At 39.4% G+C, this 13,836-nt stretch overlaps 1 protein-coding gene across 10 annotated transcripts in view; it reads left to right on the forward strand.

Moving 5' to 3' along the window:
- Window positions 1–13,836, forward strand: part of ARID1B (AT-rich interaction domain 1B) — a 435,055-nt gene that overhangs the window by 391,661 nt on the left and 29,558 nt on the right. For 6 of the 10 annotated variants that reach the window (XM_038526412.1, XM_038526413.1, XM_038526420.1 and 3 more), the window contains 3 exons: window positions 953–1,098; window positions 8,299–8,408; window positions 9,140–9,298. In XM_038526412.1, the coding sequence (XP_038382340.1) occupies window positions 953–1,098; window positions 8,299–8,408; window positions 9,140–9,298 (415 nt within the window). The remainder of the gene's footprint in view (window positions 1–952; window positions 1,099–8,298; window positions 8,409–9,139; window positions 9,299–13,836) is intronic. The other 4 variants (XM_038526417.1, XM_038526421.1, XM_038526414.1 and 1 more) reach the window with 3 other exon arrangements.

The following is a 13,836-nucleotide window of genomic DNA, read 5'->3' on the forward strand; positions in this document are numbered from 1 at the left end:
TTGACCTTGTAATTCTCTCTCAAGAATTAAAGCACCGCGCAGTTTAAACCTCCCCTTTCCTGATCTCATCTCCAGTGGTTAGAGAAACACCTTGGTGCCACAGTTGTCCCCTTCAGATTAAGAAATTTTCCCCCTTGCAGGAGTGAGAAGTTTGTCTTTAACAGAGCATGAAAAAAATAAAAAATAAAAAAATAACAGAGCATGCACACAAAACTAGCAAAACTAAGTCACCAAAAATTTAAGTTCATGAGTCTGCATCGCAATCGGGAAGGGGTGACCCCGGAGCCTTTTAGGCACACTGTCAGCCAATCTAGGTTCCTTTCTATCCTGTCACAGGAAAGCCTACAAAAAGAAGTGAAAGTGTGGTATTTACTGTGTCATGTTAATATGGGAAAATTGGTGTGTTTTTAATAGTACCTAATTTCAGAATGTTAAATAACAGGATTGAAGGGTTTTAGAAATGCTTTCTCCCATATTCATTATATCAGAAAAATTTAAGTCAAAGAAAAAAATTTTAAATAACATTCCCACACAGCCAATTTGATTTTCATTCCTTAACTTCTGGTTTTTTGATACGAGGACATTTAAGTAATGCTATAAAGAGATCTTTTAAGCATTAGAAATTAATTTTGCTTGCTTTTGTAATTCCTGTTTTTATTTCAAGTTCCCCCTTTCTGGCTTATATTCCCTATATAAATCATAACCTAGACCATTCGACATTCAAAATGTATAACTTGTGAAATTTATATTATTTGGAATTTTTACACAGTGTATTAAATAATTACTTAGCAATATTCAGCCTCTCTTTCTGGGAAATAAGTTATTTTAAACGAACATGAAAAATAGCAGGCCCGCCCCTTGCATAAGTGGATTATGAGAAATGGCTACCAGGGTAAAGTGCTCCCATTGTGCATGGTCAGTATATATAGGTATGTGCTTTCTTTTCCTACAGGCAAGGCAGTTTTCCCGGCATGAATCAGAGTGGACTTATGGCTTCCAGCTCTCCCTACAGCCAGCCTGTGAACAACAGCTCTGGGCTGATGAATACCCAGGCACCCCCCTACAGCATGACGCCCAATATGGTGAACAGCTCAGCAGGTAACCGTGGCAGCTCTGTGCTCTGAAGGCTGCCTTCCCTTCCCCTCTTCTGCTCTTAGGCCTGCACCAGTGAACAACCCCCAAGCAATGGGATCATTGGGTGAAAAGCGGGAAAATCTCAACTTTTCTGCCACCTGGAAACTTGTTCAATCATGTAACTATATTTCTAGACATAAGGATCACATTGAGTTCTGTGTAAATTATTTTTATACACTCTGTTTTTGTAATGTGTGGACATATTCCAAGTGACTCTGGGGATTGCTTGCTAGATGTATTCACTAAGTTCTTTTTCTCTTTGGACATCGTTCAAAGTATTGGAAGATCTCATGACAAGATTGCTACTCCATTCCATCGTGGTGGAGACGAACACTTCAAGTTCATATTTCAGGGGAAGTGATTGAGGGAGGGGTGGAAGTATTTTCTCACTTCTACATTTATACCTGGAAATAGTTGTTCGTAAGTGCTATTTACCAGTTTGTCTCCATTGAAAAACTCTTTACAATTTTCTTTAGCAAACTGTTTTAAATTTTCCATTATGTCTAATTTTTTAAACCCACTCTGTGAAGTCACCAACTACATTCTTACCAAATCCCATCCAATCCGTGCAGTAAGAGTGGCCTTTCAATTTGTGGTAATACCAAAAATGCCCAAACCTGTGCAAATAGTCTGTGTTCTCAGCTTCCTTTGACCCTGAACCACCAGCAGTGAGCAGTGCTACTCTTTCAGCTGAGATAAAGTTGGGGAATCACAGTTGACCTGTTACTTTCTAGCACCTATTCGAGTCGTAAGCACAATTTCAGGAGGATGCTCTCCTTTGGTTAATGCAGAGCTTTGTGAAACCAGTTGTGTGTGTCCTGCAATGTTTTATGATGTGTGAGGAAAACACCATGGAGCTAGAGGCTTGGCTTTCTCTTACTACTTTTTTTCATTTCCTCTGCCTTTCGCCACCTCTCTGACCTGTCTTTGAAAGGCCACCCCAGGAGCTGTTGTTTCTTTGTCCAGCCGAACAGGCAGCCAGAGGCTGGGCTTGCATCCTATCTGAGCTTCTGAGTTGTTGGTTTCCAGGGTCTAATTTAATAGTGCCATTCCTTGATGACGTCTCTTTAAAAGTATCTGGAAGAGGAAGAAAGAGCAGCTATTGACAAAATTGAAGGTTTTTAAATAAATAGAATAGCTCTTCTTGATACTGGTAGTTCATCCCAGCGAGGTGGGTGTTTTTACATTTGAGATGAAAGAGGAATGCTCTTAAACAGTCTATTTGCCAGAAGCTTCCCCTTCCCTTCTCAGCACTGTCCCAGGTAATAGTGTATTTGGGTTATGACATTATGTGTTTTGTCTGGCTTGCTGAAATAAAATTACTTCAGAGCATTGAAACTACACAATAAATTTTCACCTACTATTAGCAATACTCATTTTTTCATTTTTCCTTTGGACCCCAGAACCACAAAAATAACCAACCACGAATAGGTGGCACTGTGCCCTGCCTAAGAAGATTTGTGTTCCCAAGGAATAGCCAATTTAATGGAGATTCACAGAGAGGGTTTCTTTTTATTGTTATTATTATTATTATTATTCAGATAATTCAGCTTTTCGTTATTTCATACAGAGGCAATCTGTTGAAAAGCTGGTTATCATCACAGTCTTTTGTATGGGCTAGTATTATTCTTTTATTGCATTGTATATTTTGAAATATTGAATTTTTAGACCTACTTATTTAGACACATATTGAGTTAATTTAGACATTTATCAAATTTTTTCTACACATTTATGTGATTTTATTCCAACTCTGTAAGTCAAATGCTACCTGGTAGAAAGTAGTCATCTAGCTAGCACATCCGAAGAATATTGATGATTTGGCATATATTGTGTATCTATTGATAGGCACACGCCAATCTGCTATCACTCTGTCACAATCTCTGGGGGAAACAGGAATAACAAAGGAACTCGGAATGTTACTGAGTGGCTCCTCATGATTTTGGTCTGAGGATGTCCTCTTGACTTTTTCTAGAGTTTGAGCCAGAAATGGCTTTGATCATCATCACTTAAGTCTAGTGGTTTGAGCATATTACGAGTGATAACAGCCAAGCATTTTCTCTGTCAAAGGACACTTTTGGAGAAAGGGAAGATAATACCCATGATGTCCGGGGCTGGCAGTGGGATTTGCTGAACCTCAGTTAGCAGCTTATGCAACTGGCATTCCAGCATCCTCCTTGTGGAGTTCAGACAGTTGTGCTGTAGACGGGGTACCAGGGCCAAAAAACGTCTTCCTGTGTAGTGACAAATGGTTACAGGCTTCAGTGAGCAAGTAATTATTCAAATGGAGTCAGTGTGAGTATGAATGTGACAACTATTTCTTCATTTTAAGATGCAGGGGAAGTGGGGTGCTAAGCAGTGGGGGGATTTTTTCCCCTCTAAAGGAGCTTCCTTTAAAAAAAATTATTTGCATTAAAAGATTAGAATTATGTAATGCTATGGGCAAAATTATATCACATATAGCCTTGTCAAATAGACCCTTTTATAATACTTGTGTTATTAGTTACTTTATACTTCGTGTTTCCTTTCATAATATTCATTAGTCGTGTACTTGTCTTTGTATAAACCACCACCTTAAGGAAGACCTCTAAATTCCAGAAAGCGTATCTACCATCTGTGGTTCTAAGTTCGCCTCACTGGAAGGCACTCTGCAAAATGCAGTGCGGTTCCATCAGTATAATCTGCAGATAGTAAATGAGCAGCCATGTAGTCAGGCCTTCCTCTTCTACAAGAGCCCAGTCAGATTCCAGATCTTTCTGCCAACCTAGCCCTACCCCATCCCAAAAGCATCATCCTATGGATGTCCTACCAGTATGAGGCAGACTAGCTCCATTAGCCCTTAACAGAGAAAAAAGGCGAGCTCACTTCCACACTATCGACAGTTTCTTTCAATGTTTTCAAAAATCGAGAAACTTGTGTCACCTGGAATGCTTGTTAAAACTACAGATCTCTGGTGCCCAGTCAGAATTTCTGAGGAATCCAAGAATCTCTTCCTCACAGGTTCCTCAGATAGGTTTCATATGTGTCTATGCAAAAAGAACCTCCCACTTAGAGGTATTTCCTGGCAGAAGTGCTGCCAGCTTTATGTGGCATTTGCTGTTTCAAAATTAAAACAAAATTTACAAAAAATAAAAATAAAAGGGATGCCTAGGTGGCTCAGTGGTTGAGCATCTGCCTTTGGCCCAGGACGTGATCCTGGAGTCCCGGAATTGAGTCCCACATCAGGCTCCCTGCATGGAGCCTGTTTCTCTCTCTGCCTATGTCTCTGCCTCTTCTCTCTCTCTCTGTCTTTCATGAATAAATAAATAAAATCTTAAAAAAAAATAAAAATTTTAAAAAGATTTACAAAACTATGCCTAGAATATAAATCCTCCAAGTGGATAGATGCTTTCTTGAGACTTCAGGACCTTTCACTAAGGAAGTTTTAGATCTTTAGCACCATTGCTAGTGGCTGGTTGTCTAAGTAGTTTATAAAGATTGTTGGGCTTTCTGTTTGCTTGCTTGCTTGAAGTTCATGATTTGAGGTGAACTGCTATCCTCCCCACCCCCAAAGATAGAGAAGGTGCAATAAATTATGAAAACCGTATCTCTTCAAGTGGGAAAAATGGATGCTGGGACTATGCCAAGTATATTGGTAGCTCTGGGCTTCCTCTGGAGCTGGGGCTTTCTTGAGAGCATCAGTCTAGCTGGCTGGAGACGGGAGCTGGTTTCCTCAAAGCAGCAATGCATAGCAAGAGTACTGGTTTTGTTCAGGTTGCATGTTTCCTTGGGATGCTGTAACAAAGAGAGAGGGCACAGATGGAAATTACAGTGTGGTGCATCTCACTTGCACTGCCCTTGTGGAGGTGTGTCGGCACACAGAAGTGTCAGAGGATGCTTTCAGGGCCTGGCTGGTCCAGCCCAAGGGAAGTGTTTCTCCAGAGCTTCCCTCGTACCCTTTGAATGTGTTATGTTAACGGTACTCTTTATATATTTGCATGTATAAAAACGATCATGAATATCTACAGATGTATACACATAGATAGGCCCTTCTGTGTTTTCAGAAACAAGGTATAAAAGATTTTGTGGAGTATGCTGTATTGTTTACCATGAAAAGAACAAACCAAGTGTGTGTTTCTGGTCCCATTTCTCCATCTTCTGGGAATGATTTTGTCGCCTTGTAAGGGAGACTAAGTAAAGAAAGCTGAGTGAGTAAGAGTGAATGTTTGAGTTCAGTTTTGCTCACACCATATGTTCTTTATGTTCCTTTTGAATATATTAAATCCAGGGTGGAATAGCTGCCTTAGGACCTTGACCCACACTTACTTTAGGAAATCATTCCAGCTCTTAAATTTCAGTTGCAAAGCCAGAGGCTAGCGCTTGAAATGTATTTACAGTACTCACACAGCACTTTCTGCAGGCACGGGTTCTTTACTGCCCCTTTTTATGTCTGAACTTTACATACTGGATTACTGATGTCAATAGGAGAAAGAACAGGGCCTTGATTTAACACATCCTTACAATAGTGGTGGTCTTTTTCTTCTGGGAAAGGAGAAAAAAAAATAGTGCCCCTGGAGTGTCATTGGCCCTGGGAGGCATATAGCTCTTTGCGGTGATTCATTGAGAATTCTGGTAAGAAGTCAAAAATAAGCATTTCAACAAAAGGAGCAGCAAAAGCCACAGTAAGGAAAGACCTTATGATCCATTTAGTAAAATAAAATTTGCAGTGTAAGGCAGGAGGACTAAATAAAACTGTTACTCTCAATCCTATCCTGATTTATCTCTCAAAATAATAAAGCAGTGCTACTTTTGACAGTTTTTATATATGCAGACCCTAAGTGCCCATTTAAAAATATATAATAGAGAATGAAAAAGTTTGGGGAATTTCAAACCAACATATATGCTTACATTCATCTGAGTCTGATTTTTAAATCAGTATAAATTAATTGTCCTTAATTAGAATAATACATCTTGGCCTACTTCTTTATGCTTAAAAATTGTTTTTTTGTGTATGTTAACACATTTAATGCACAAACAACAAATATTACTATTTTCTATCTTTCAAGAGTAATATCTAGACATGATTTATCACAAATACTGACAGAACTATTCATTGTAACCTTTGAAGAAGCAGGCTTTCCCAGAAGCCATGAGTCCGTGACTTTGCCACTTTCTCGGTTTGTGTGGCTGTCGTTCCTTTGAACCAACTCTGTGAATAACCAGCAAGGACATATGGACTTTGATAAAGTAGCTCCTCTTTCCATACTCGTCCCGCTCTTTTTTCCTTCTGTTCTTCTAAAAAGGGTGTTTCTTAATGCATGGATTTACTAATTCCTACAGCACTAGACCCCAGAGAGAAGACTGCACGAAAGCGACCCACTGCTCTGAGCGGGGCGGTCCTGGTGCAATCTCTCTCAGCTGCTTTTCTGAGGTTTCACACATTCACAAAAATAACAGCATTTTTAGCTGATCCCAATAGATTTTTCTCTGCAGCTGCATCACTTGAAAAAGCTTTTTGTTCCAGTTCTTAAAGTCTAAGTATTGAAAGTAATTTGGAAAAAAAAAAAAAAAGGAAAGAAAAACATCCCAATTATGATTTGTGTGCGTGGTGATGACTTCAAGGGCTGACTGGCTGCAAATGGGCTCTGAAACCCACGCCAGTGTGCCCGCGGAAGAGCCGGGCACTTCCCAGGGCATCAGTGAGCGCGCTGCCGGACTCCTGGGCACGTGGCAGGGTCGGCTTTTTTGGCAGGACCTCTGGTCTCAACCTGCAGTGATGCTAACGATATTAGCAAATTAGCACCACAAAGCTTGCCAGCTAATTCGCCAGAGCCCTGCTCACTCTCTCACTGCTGTAATTAAAACTAATTATTTTCTAAAACATAGTAATACATGAATATGTGCAATAATCATTTTGTAGTGGGCAATCTGTGGAGCCTTTTTTAAAGCTGCCTTTTTTTTTTTTTTTTTTTTTGGCACATTATGCAACATGTGCACCGTCTCGGTTCAGCCAGCACTTTTGTTTGCAGAATGTAGAATGGATCCTGTTCATAAAACCTCAGGTTTATTTTATTTTGAAATAGGAATGTTTTCTGGCTTTCACTCATTTACAAGGCTCTTAATTCTCTCTGCTCTCCCTTGTCTGCTTCCATCTCTCCTCACACATCTGTTTGGTGTCGCGCTCCCAGCCCAGTGCTGCGCAGATGGTTTTCACAGTGGGGTTCTGTAGACATTCAGCTGCTATTCCCTGGATGTCTACGCCGATTCCCTACTGTAGCCTTGTTCTTCTTTAAAGAGAAATCCAAACCCTTATTTTTAACTCAAAAATGTCCATCCATACTCGTAAATAACGTGTATAAATCAATCGTTCTCTGAACCTTGCATTCTAAATCCTAGATGAGCTTGATTGAGTTTCTGAGCCTTGAGATGGAAAATGAGTTTTGCCGGGAATTGGAGCGTTGACTCTGGAGCTGGTGTGGGTGTCCGACCTGGACATTGGAGCTGCTGCTGAGGATTGATAGATGTACACCCAGCACCACCCTGAAAGGAAACCAGCCACAGTGCAAAATAATTAGAAGTCCTTTCCTTCAACAGTGACTTTTGAGGATTGTTTTGGAAGTCATTTTCCGACTGTTTTCCATTGCTGCAGACTAGGCCACAAGCCATAGATAAGACTTTAAAGTGAAAACAATATAAAATGTCACATGGTTTTGCAAACAGTAGATCCTGAAAATTTAGGAAATTAGGAAAGCACGAAATCCACCAGACACCAGGTAGTACAAACACACACCCAGTATTTCCTTTCACACCTGAGGAGCATTTTAAATGCTGGACTGATTCCTACTAGTCACCTACTCTACTTAAGCTGTAGTGATCTTGAAAAACACAATATTGATAAGAGTTGACTTTCAGTGGCCCCAGTGTTGAGTAAATGATTGGGCGGGGGGGGGTGTTTGTTTTTAGGTTTGGTTTTGGTTTGGTTTGAAGTTACACAAGGACTGGCAGAATGACGTGCTGTGTAGATCTCAGAAGACTGCGTGCTCGGAGTTACAACTCTCTTCTTTTTTCTTCTCTTCCTTCAAGGGAAATGCAAGTGTCCCATGCACCACTCAGTAACTTGTGTTAGCAGGAGCACAGCCCGATGCATCACATGTATAATCCTAAACTCTTTCTCCTGTTTTCGATTAGCATCTATGGGTCTTGCAGATATGATGTCTCCCGGGGAATCCAAATTGCCCATGCCTCTCAAAGCCGACGGTAAAGAAGAAGGCGCTCCGCAGCCTGAGAGCAAGTCGAAGGTACTTCCTTTCTCCTCTGCACGTGGTGTGGGGTCTGCCTCGCTGAAGCTGCCATGGTGTTCTGTAGTCACTGGTGTCGGCCTCCACTTTTGTTTCCACTTGGTTTCTTCTCCTCTGCATGCCTCCATCTCGTCCGCCGAGTTTGTAGCTCTCCCCTCTTTCCTCACCCCTCCATGGTGTGGATCTGAAAGTTACTAGTTCTTACGGCATTTAACTCCTGGTCGTGGGAGAGGGGTGGAGGGACGAGCCCCACCGGAGAGAGTTGCTCTGGGGGTGGGGAGAAGTAGGGGGTCTTGCCTGGTTTTGATCCTTGCAGCCATTTTCTCTGCCTTCAGTTTATAGCTTCCTGTTTTGGCCGCCTCAGCAACAACAACATACTTAATATTTTGCTTTCCTGCCTTATTTGATAAATAAGGTGAACAGCTTTTTTTTTCCTTTCTTTCTTTCATACGGGGTAACCCATGCTTAGCATTCCATGTAAGCTTGAAGTAAGCATGGTGGCTTAGTGGCCTTATCCAGCATCCGGCAAACTTACCAAGTTATACTAATTAAGAATGTTGTTTTAATACCTTTCTATGTGTGTGTTTCTGTGTGTGTGTTTGTACATGTCTTTATATATATCCATTATATATAAAAATTAGTCTGTTAAACTGGATGTGCTTTTTGTTAATTTAAATAAAGTTTGCCCTACCTTTGTCATTTTTTTTTTTTTTTTTATTCCTCTACCACAGGATAGCTACAGCTCTCAGGGTATTTCTCAGCCCCCAACCCCCGGCAACCTGCCAGTCCCTTCCCCAATGTCCCCCAGCTCTGCTAGCATCTCCTCATTTCATGGAGATGAAAGTGATAGCATTAGCAGCCCAGGCTGGCCAAAGACTCCATCAAGCCCTGTAAGTGGCTCTGGTTTTTTTGTGTTTTTTTTTGTTTTTGTTTTTTTGGGGTTTTTTTTATAATTAATTAATTCTACTTGAATGCTTGCTTATTTATTTGTTTTATAAGACTTTTTCTTCATAATTTATCCATGAAAGGGTTTTCTTGATAATTATATTAGTAACGAAATGAGTAAAGTTTGTGTAAATCATAGAAGTTAATTTCTGGTAATGAAACTGCTAGTATAAAGCAGCAGCTCTATCTGAAGCATGTGGTTATGTCACTGGGTCCAAATTCCTTCACGCAGTGACTTTGTTCAAATGTCTGATCCATTGTGCACTTACAGAAGATCTTTAAAACGAGTTACTTCTCCATTTACATGGGAACTAATAGCAGCCATGGAATAAATGACAAATTTGGCCTTTGGCCTGAATCTTTCATGGGCTGTTGTATCTGAAACATCTTATTTTAAAACTGCCTATCTGAAAATAGAGATATTGCACTCTGGGCACAGGTTAACATAATACCAGCCCTGCTTTGTTTCAATCCACCTGTCAGAAATTAACAGAAAAGTTGTAGAAATGTTACTGCATGTGAATATTTGGAATGCTACTTTGGGATTAATAATATGTACCTACATTAGAATCAGTTGAGATAGAAAAATTACATCCTGCACAAGATTGCTGATCATCTTGAAATTAAGTGTTGATTTCCATATGATATGTTAAAAAACAAAAAATGGTAGTGTACCTATGAGGGAACTTTTTTTTAGCCTCAGTGTTCTGTCCATAGAGCTTGGTCTTTATTTTCCTACTGAAGAGATTAATTCTGTGCCATTAAAAAAAAAAAAAAAAAAAAAAAGAATAAGAATGGTGCTGTAGTAACCTTTATTTTACATTCATATAGGGAATCAAAAGATCTGTTTAAAAAAAAAAAACCTTAACATGCAATTACTTGCCAAGAAGGTTTAATTAAGACGCTAATTTTTGTAAGACAACGTATTGAAGAGTACAGTTCAGGAAAAGCAGGTTCGAGGGAAGAAGACTCTATGTGCAGAATCTGGCAATCTAGTCAAAACCCCAAAAGGAGGCTGCTATTAATTATCCATTCACTGCTTTAAACAGATAGAGCTGAAGGTTTGAAGGGTTGGTGGTTCCAGTAAATGTTTGTAAAATTCATGTGGAGCTCTAGTATAACCAGCATTTTCCTTTTCAGAGGAAGAAAGGGCAATATTCACTGTTACCTTCTCTGTAGACATGTTTCGCTTTTGCAACAACCAAGATGAAATGAAAAATGCTCTAGGGCGGGCTAAGCAGAACTAACAGGAAGGGGGAATGCAACGCCTGCATTTTGATGTCTTTGTGTTATTGGCTTTGAATCTCAGAAGGCAGCCAACATTACAGGGGTTTTCCCCCGTAATCTACCCTGCTGTTGTGTTGTGTTTTGTCTTAATCATAAGAAAAGCATTTTTGAATCGGCATACTCTCAAGTTAACAGGTGGAACTCAAATTAGAACTTTTCAAAAACACTGGTATGTTGGCTCAGAGGGAAAAATTTCAGAGATTGCAAATAATAATCTTTAATACCTTAAGGTAATAATTAATAATAATTTATGAAAAACAAAGACGACCTATAGATCTCTGTATTTAAAAACTCCACCTTACAAAAAATAATAAATTAACTAAAAAATAAAAATTCTACTTTGCCATCTCTGGATTTAATAAAGATTGAGATATTTATGATCTTACAACTTACTAGTCAAGTTATCTGTGAACGAGTCCCGTAGGGAAGAAACTTTTATAAAAATCCCACTTTCCACTTAAGTATAAGAAAAAAGTAAAATGAATTGTTGAATTCCTTTGCTTACTATAAAACAATTATGCTTAAAACTGCATACTCCTTTTCCCTTTTTTCTGAATATTTCCATATACATTATCTCTTCCCATACCATAACCGTCTTAGGCTTAAGAATTTAAGCTCAGTTGGTTGAGCGTCCAACTCTTGGTTTCGGCTCAGGTCATGATCTCAGGGTCTTAGGCTCGAGCCCCGTGTCTGGGGCTTCATGTTCAGCTCAAGTCCACTTGTCCTTCTCTCTTCCCCCTTTTACTATCTCCCCCCACTCATGCTTGCACACTCTTTCTCTAAAATAAAAAAATAAAATCTTAAAAAAAATTTACAAGCAGACTTCTGGCTCCAGTGGCAGAAAAGGACAAGAGGAGCTGTGGTTGGAGGGAAGGGAAGAAAGATGGCAGCTCTGTATTCAGAAAATGGCCCCTGTCTTGAATGAGATACTAATTTAGGAAGGGAACCAAAAGCAATTGGAAGGAAGGACCTGAGAGCATCTCTGCTATCAGATCACTGCTGACATACACAATTTAGGAATATTTAACTGTTCCTTCTGAGACACAACCTCAGTTTCTACTTCACATTGCTCTTACCAGCATGTCTTATGAAACCCATCTAATAGTGAGCTCGAAATGGACCCCACAATAAAGATGTTCTATGCTTTGACAGTGCACTGTGGACCAACGTTGTTTTGTTACGGAACAGTCTAAAATAAAAAATAAACACTTGCACATACGCATATTACCAGGCATATGGTAAAGACTGCTGAAATGTAAATGTGCCTGAAAGATTTGAGGAAAACTGTACTTATAGACTTCATTAAACTGTACGCAAGGGAAACATTTGTGACGCCAGCATGTCCTGCTACAGTCTTTGAGCAATCTCCCTTCCCTTTCCTCAGGCCCATGATGGTTTCTGACACTAGGATATGGTTTTTACAGTTACAAGGTAGCCCCAGTGACCTGGAAGAGTCATCCCATCTTCCCACAGAGCTAGTTGACTTGCCCCATGTCAGTGGGTAGAACATATAATGACTCCTGTCCAAAGGCTACGTGAAAGCCAGTGTCTATGAACCAAAAAAAGTAGTCCAATCAATATCTTACGCTTTTGTTTCTCTCAATATTTGGTGATTGGCTAGTAAACAGACCTGGAGGCTGAGAGTGGAGGTAGAAAACACCAGTCAGTCCTAGGCTCCATCATCCTTTCTCAATGTCCAGCCTGTGTCCATGTTCACTTAGCACCTTGATCACCGAAATCCTGTTTACAGAAATATTTGATTCTGCTCTTAATTCTTACTTGGAGGGTGCCAGACTTCTCAAACCCTTTCTGACCCTTTGAGTGCTCATTCACAGAACAGATTATATACCAACTACCTCCGGTGTGCAGTCACTGTTGGCAATTCAAAATCTGCACACCCCCTGCTTTGTGGAACTCGGAGCGTAGTGGAAGACGAGGGGAAGACAGGTAATTCCACGCAAAACATACGCTTTTCATAAGCTATGCAACTAAGAGCCACCAAGGACAAACAAAGTGGGTGACAATGGTTTAGATGAAGGGGCCTCGGTGCCTGGGAAGCCTCTTCTGGGACCTAACACATCACCTGAGGCCTGACCACTGTCTCTTCATACAGATGCATTTTCCTACATTATGGTGCCATAAAAATCCTTAAGTCTTTTCTGAAGATCTGATAACTATGCTATGAAAAACAAGAGGATTCAATTAAAAACCATCCACTTCATTAAGTTTTTCTAACTTTACGAGAACACATTGAGATATGCAGAAATTAAACTCAAGTTTGTTTAAGAAAGAAAAGTAGAAATATGCATAGCCAAACCAGGCATATTGTTATTTTAGGCCTATCTCAGGTTCTGGGATGCATTCATTTCATAAACGGGAACAGGCATCTGCATGGCCTCAATGCTCAGGTCCTGACTAACTGTCCTTTCAGAAGCCTTCCCCAGCTTTGGAGAGGACCAGGCCAGAAATGGCAGGTGGATTTTACATTCAGAATGTTGGTGGAATTACTCAAAGTAATTTTAAATTGAAATGAATGCTTTTATTTCTCTTACCCTGAATTGAATGTCAAACTTTCACCTCTCAATTTTTCAGAAATAAAATGCAAGGGAGAGGTTGGTGGGGGTTTTTTATTATTATTATTGATTTTAGGTGATAATGCTTTTTTTTTCCTGTTCTTATTTTAAATTTTAATTTTTTAAAAAAACATTGGACCCATTTTTCTATTATTCCCCAAAAGGAAAAAAATTTTGAACTAGAATTTAGAAACCTCTTCATAATAACTACCCCATTAGTGATGACAAAGCTTCTGGAATGTGGTATAAAATGTGGTTTCTTTTCCTAGTAGAATATTCCTTGGGTATAAGAATATGGAAAAGAAAATTTAAAAACTTACATTTGAATATATAGTATGTTCCACACTCTGAGAATATATATGGATATATAGTTATATGTATGAATATGTATATATATTTTTAAGCTCTAATCTAAAGTCATTTTTAAATGACTTACTGTTTAGCCTTGGCATCAGTGTAAATTCTAAAAGATCACACTTTTTTTTAAATCTTGCCACCCTAAATTTTTTATTTACATCAACTTGTATCACTCATTTTTTTTGTATTTGATGTAAAGATTTTATGCCTCGATAATTCTAAGTCTGAGTCATAAAATTCCAGCAGCAATAGCTCGGGAGAAGAAC

This window comes from Canis lupus, chromosome 1 (genome assembly GCF_011100685.1).
Source record: "Canis lupus familiaris isolate Mischka breed German Shepherd chromosome 1, alternate assembly UU_Cfam_GSD_1.0, whole genome shotgun sequence".
NCBI classification, from domain to species: Eukaryota; Metazoa; Chordata; class Mammalia; order Carnivora; family Canidae; genus Canis; species Canis lupus.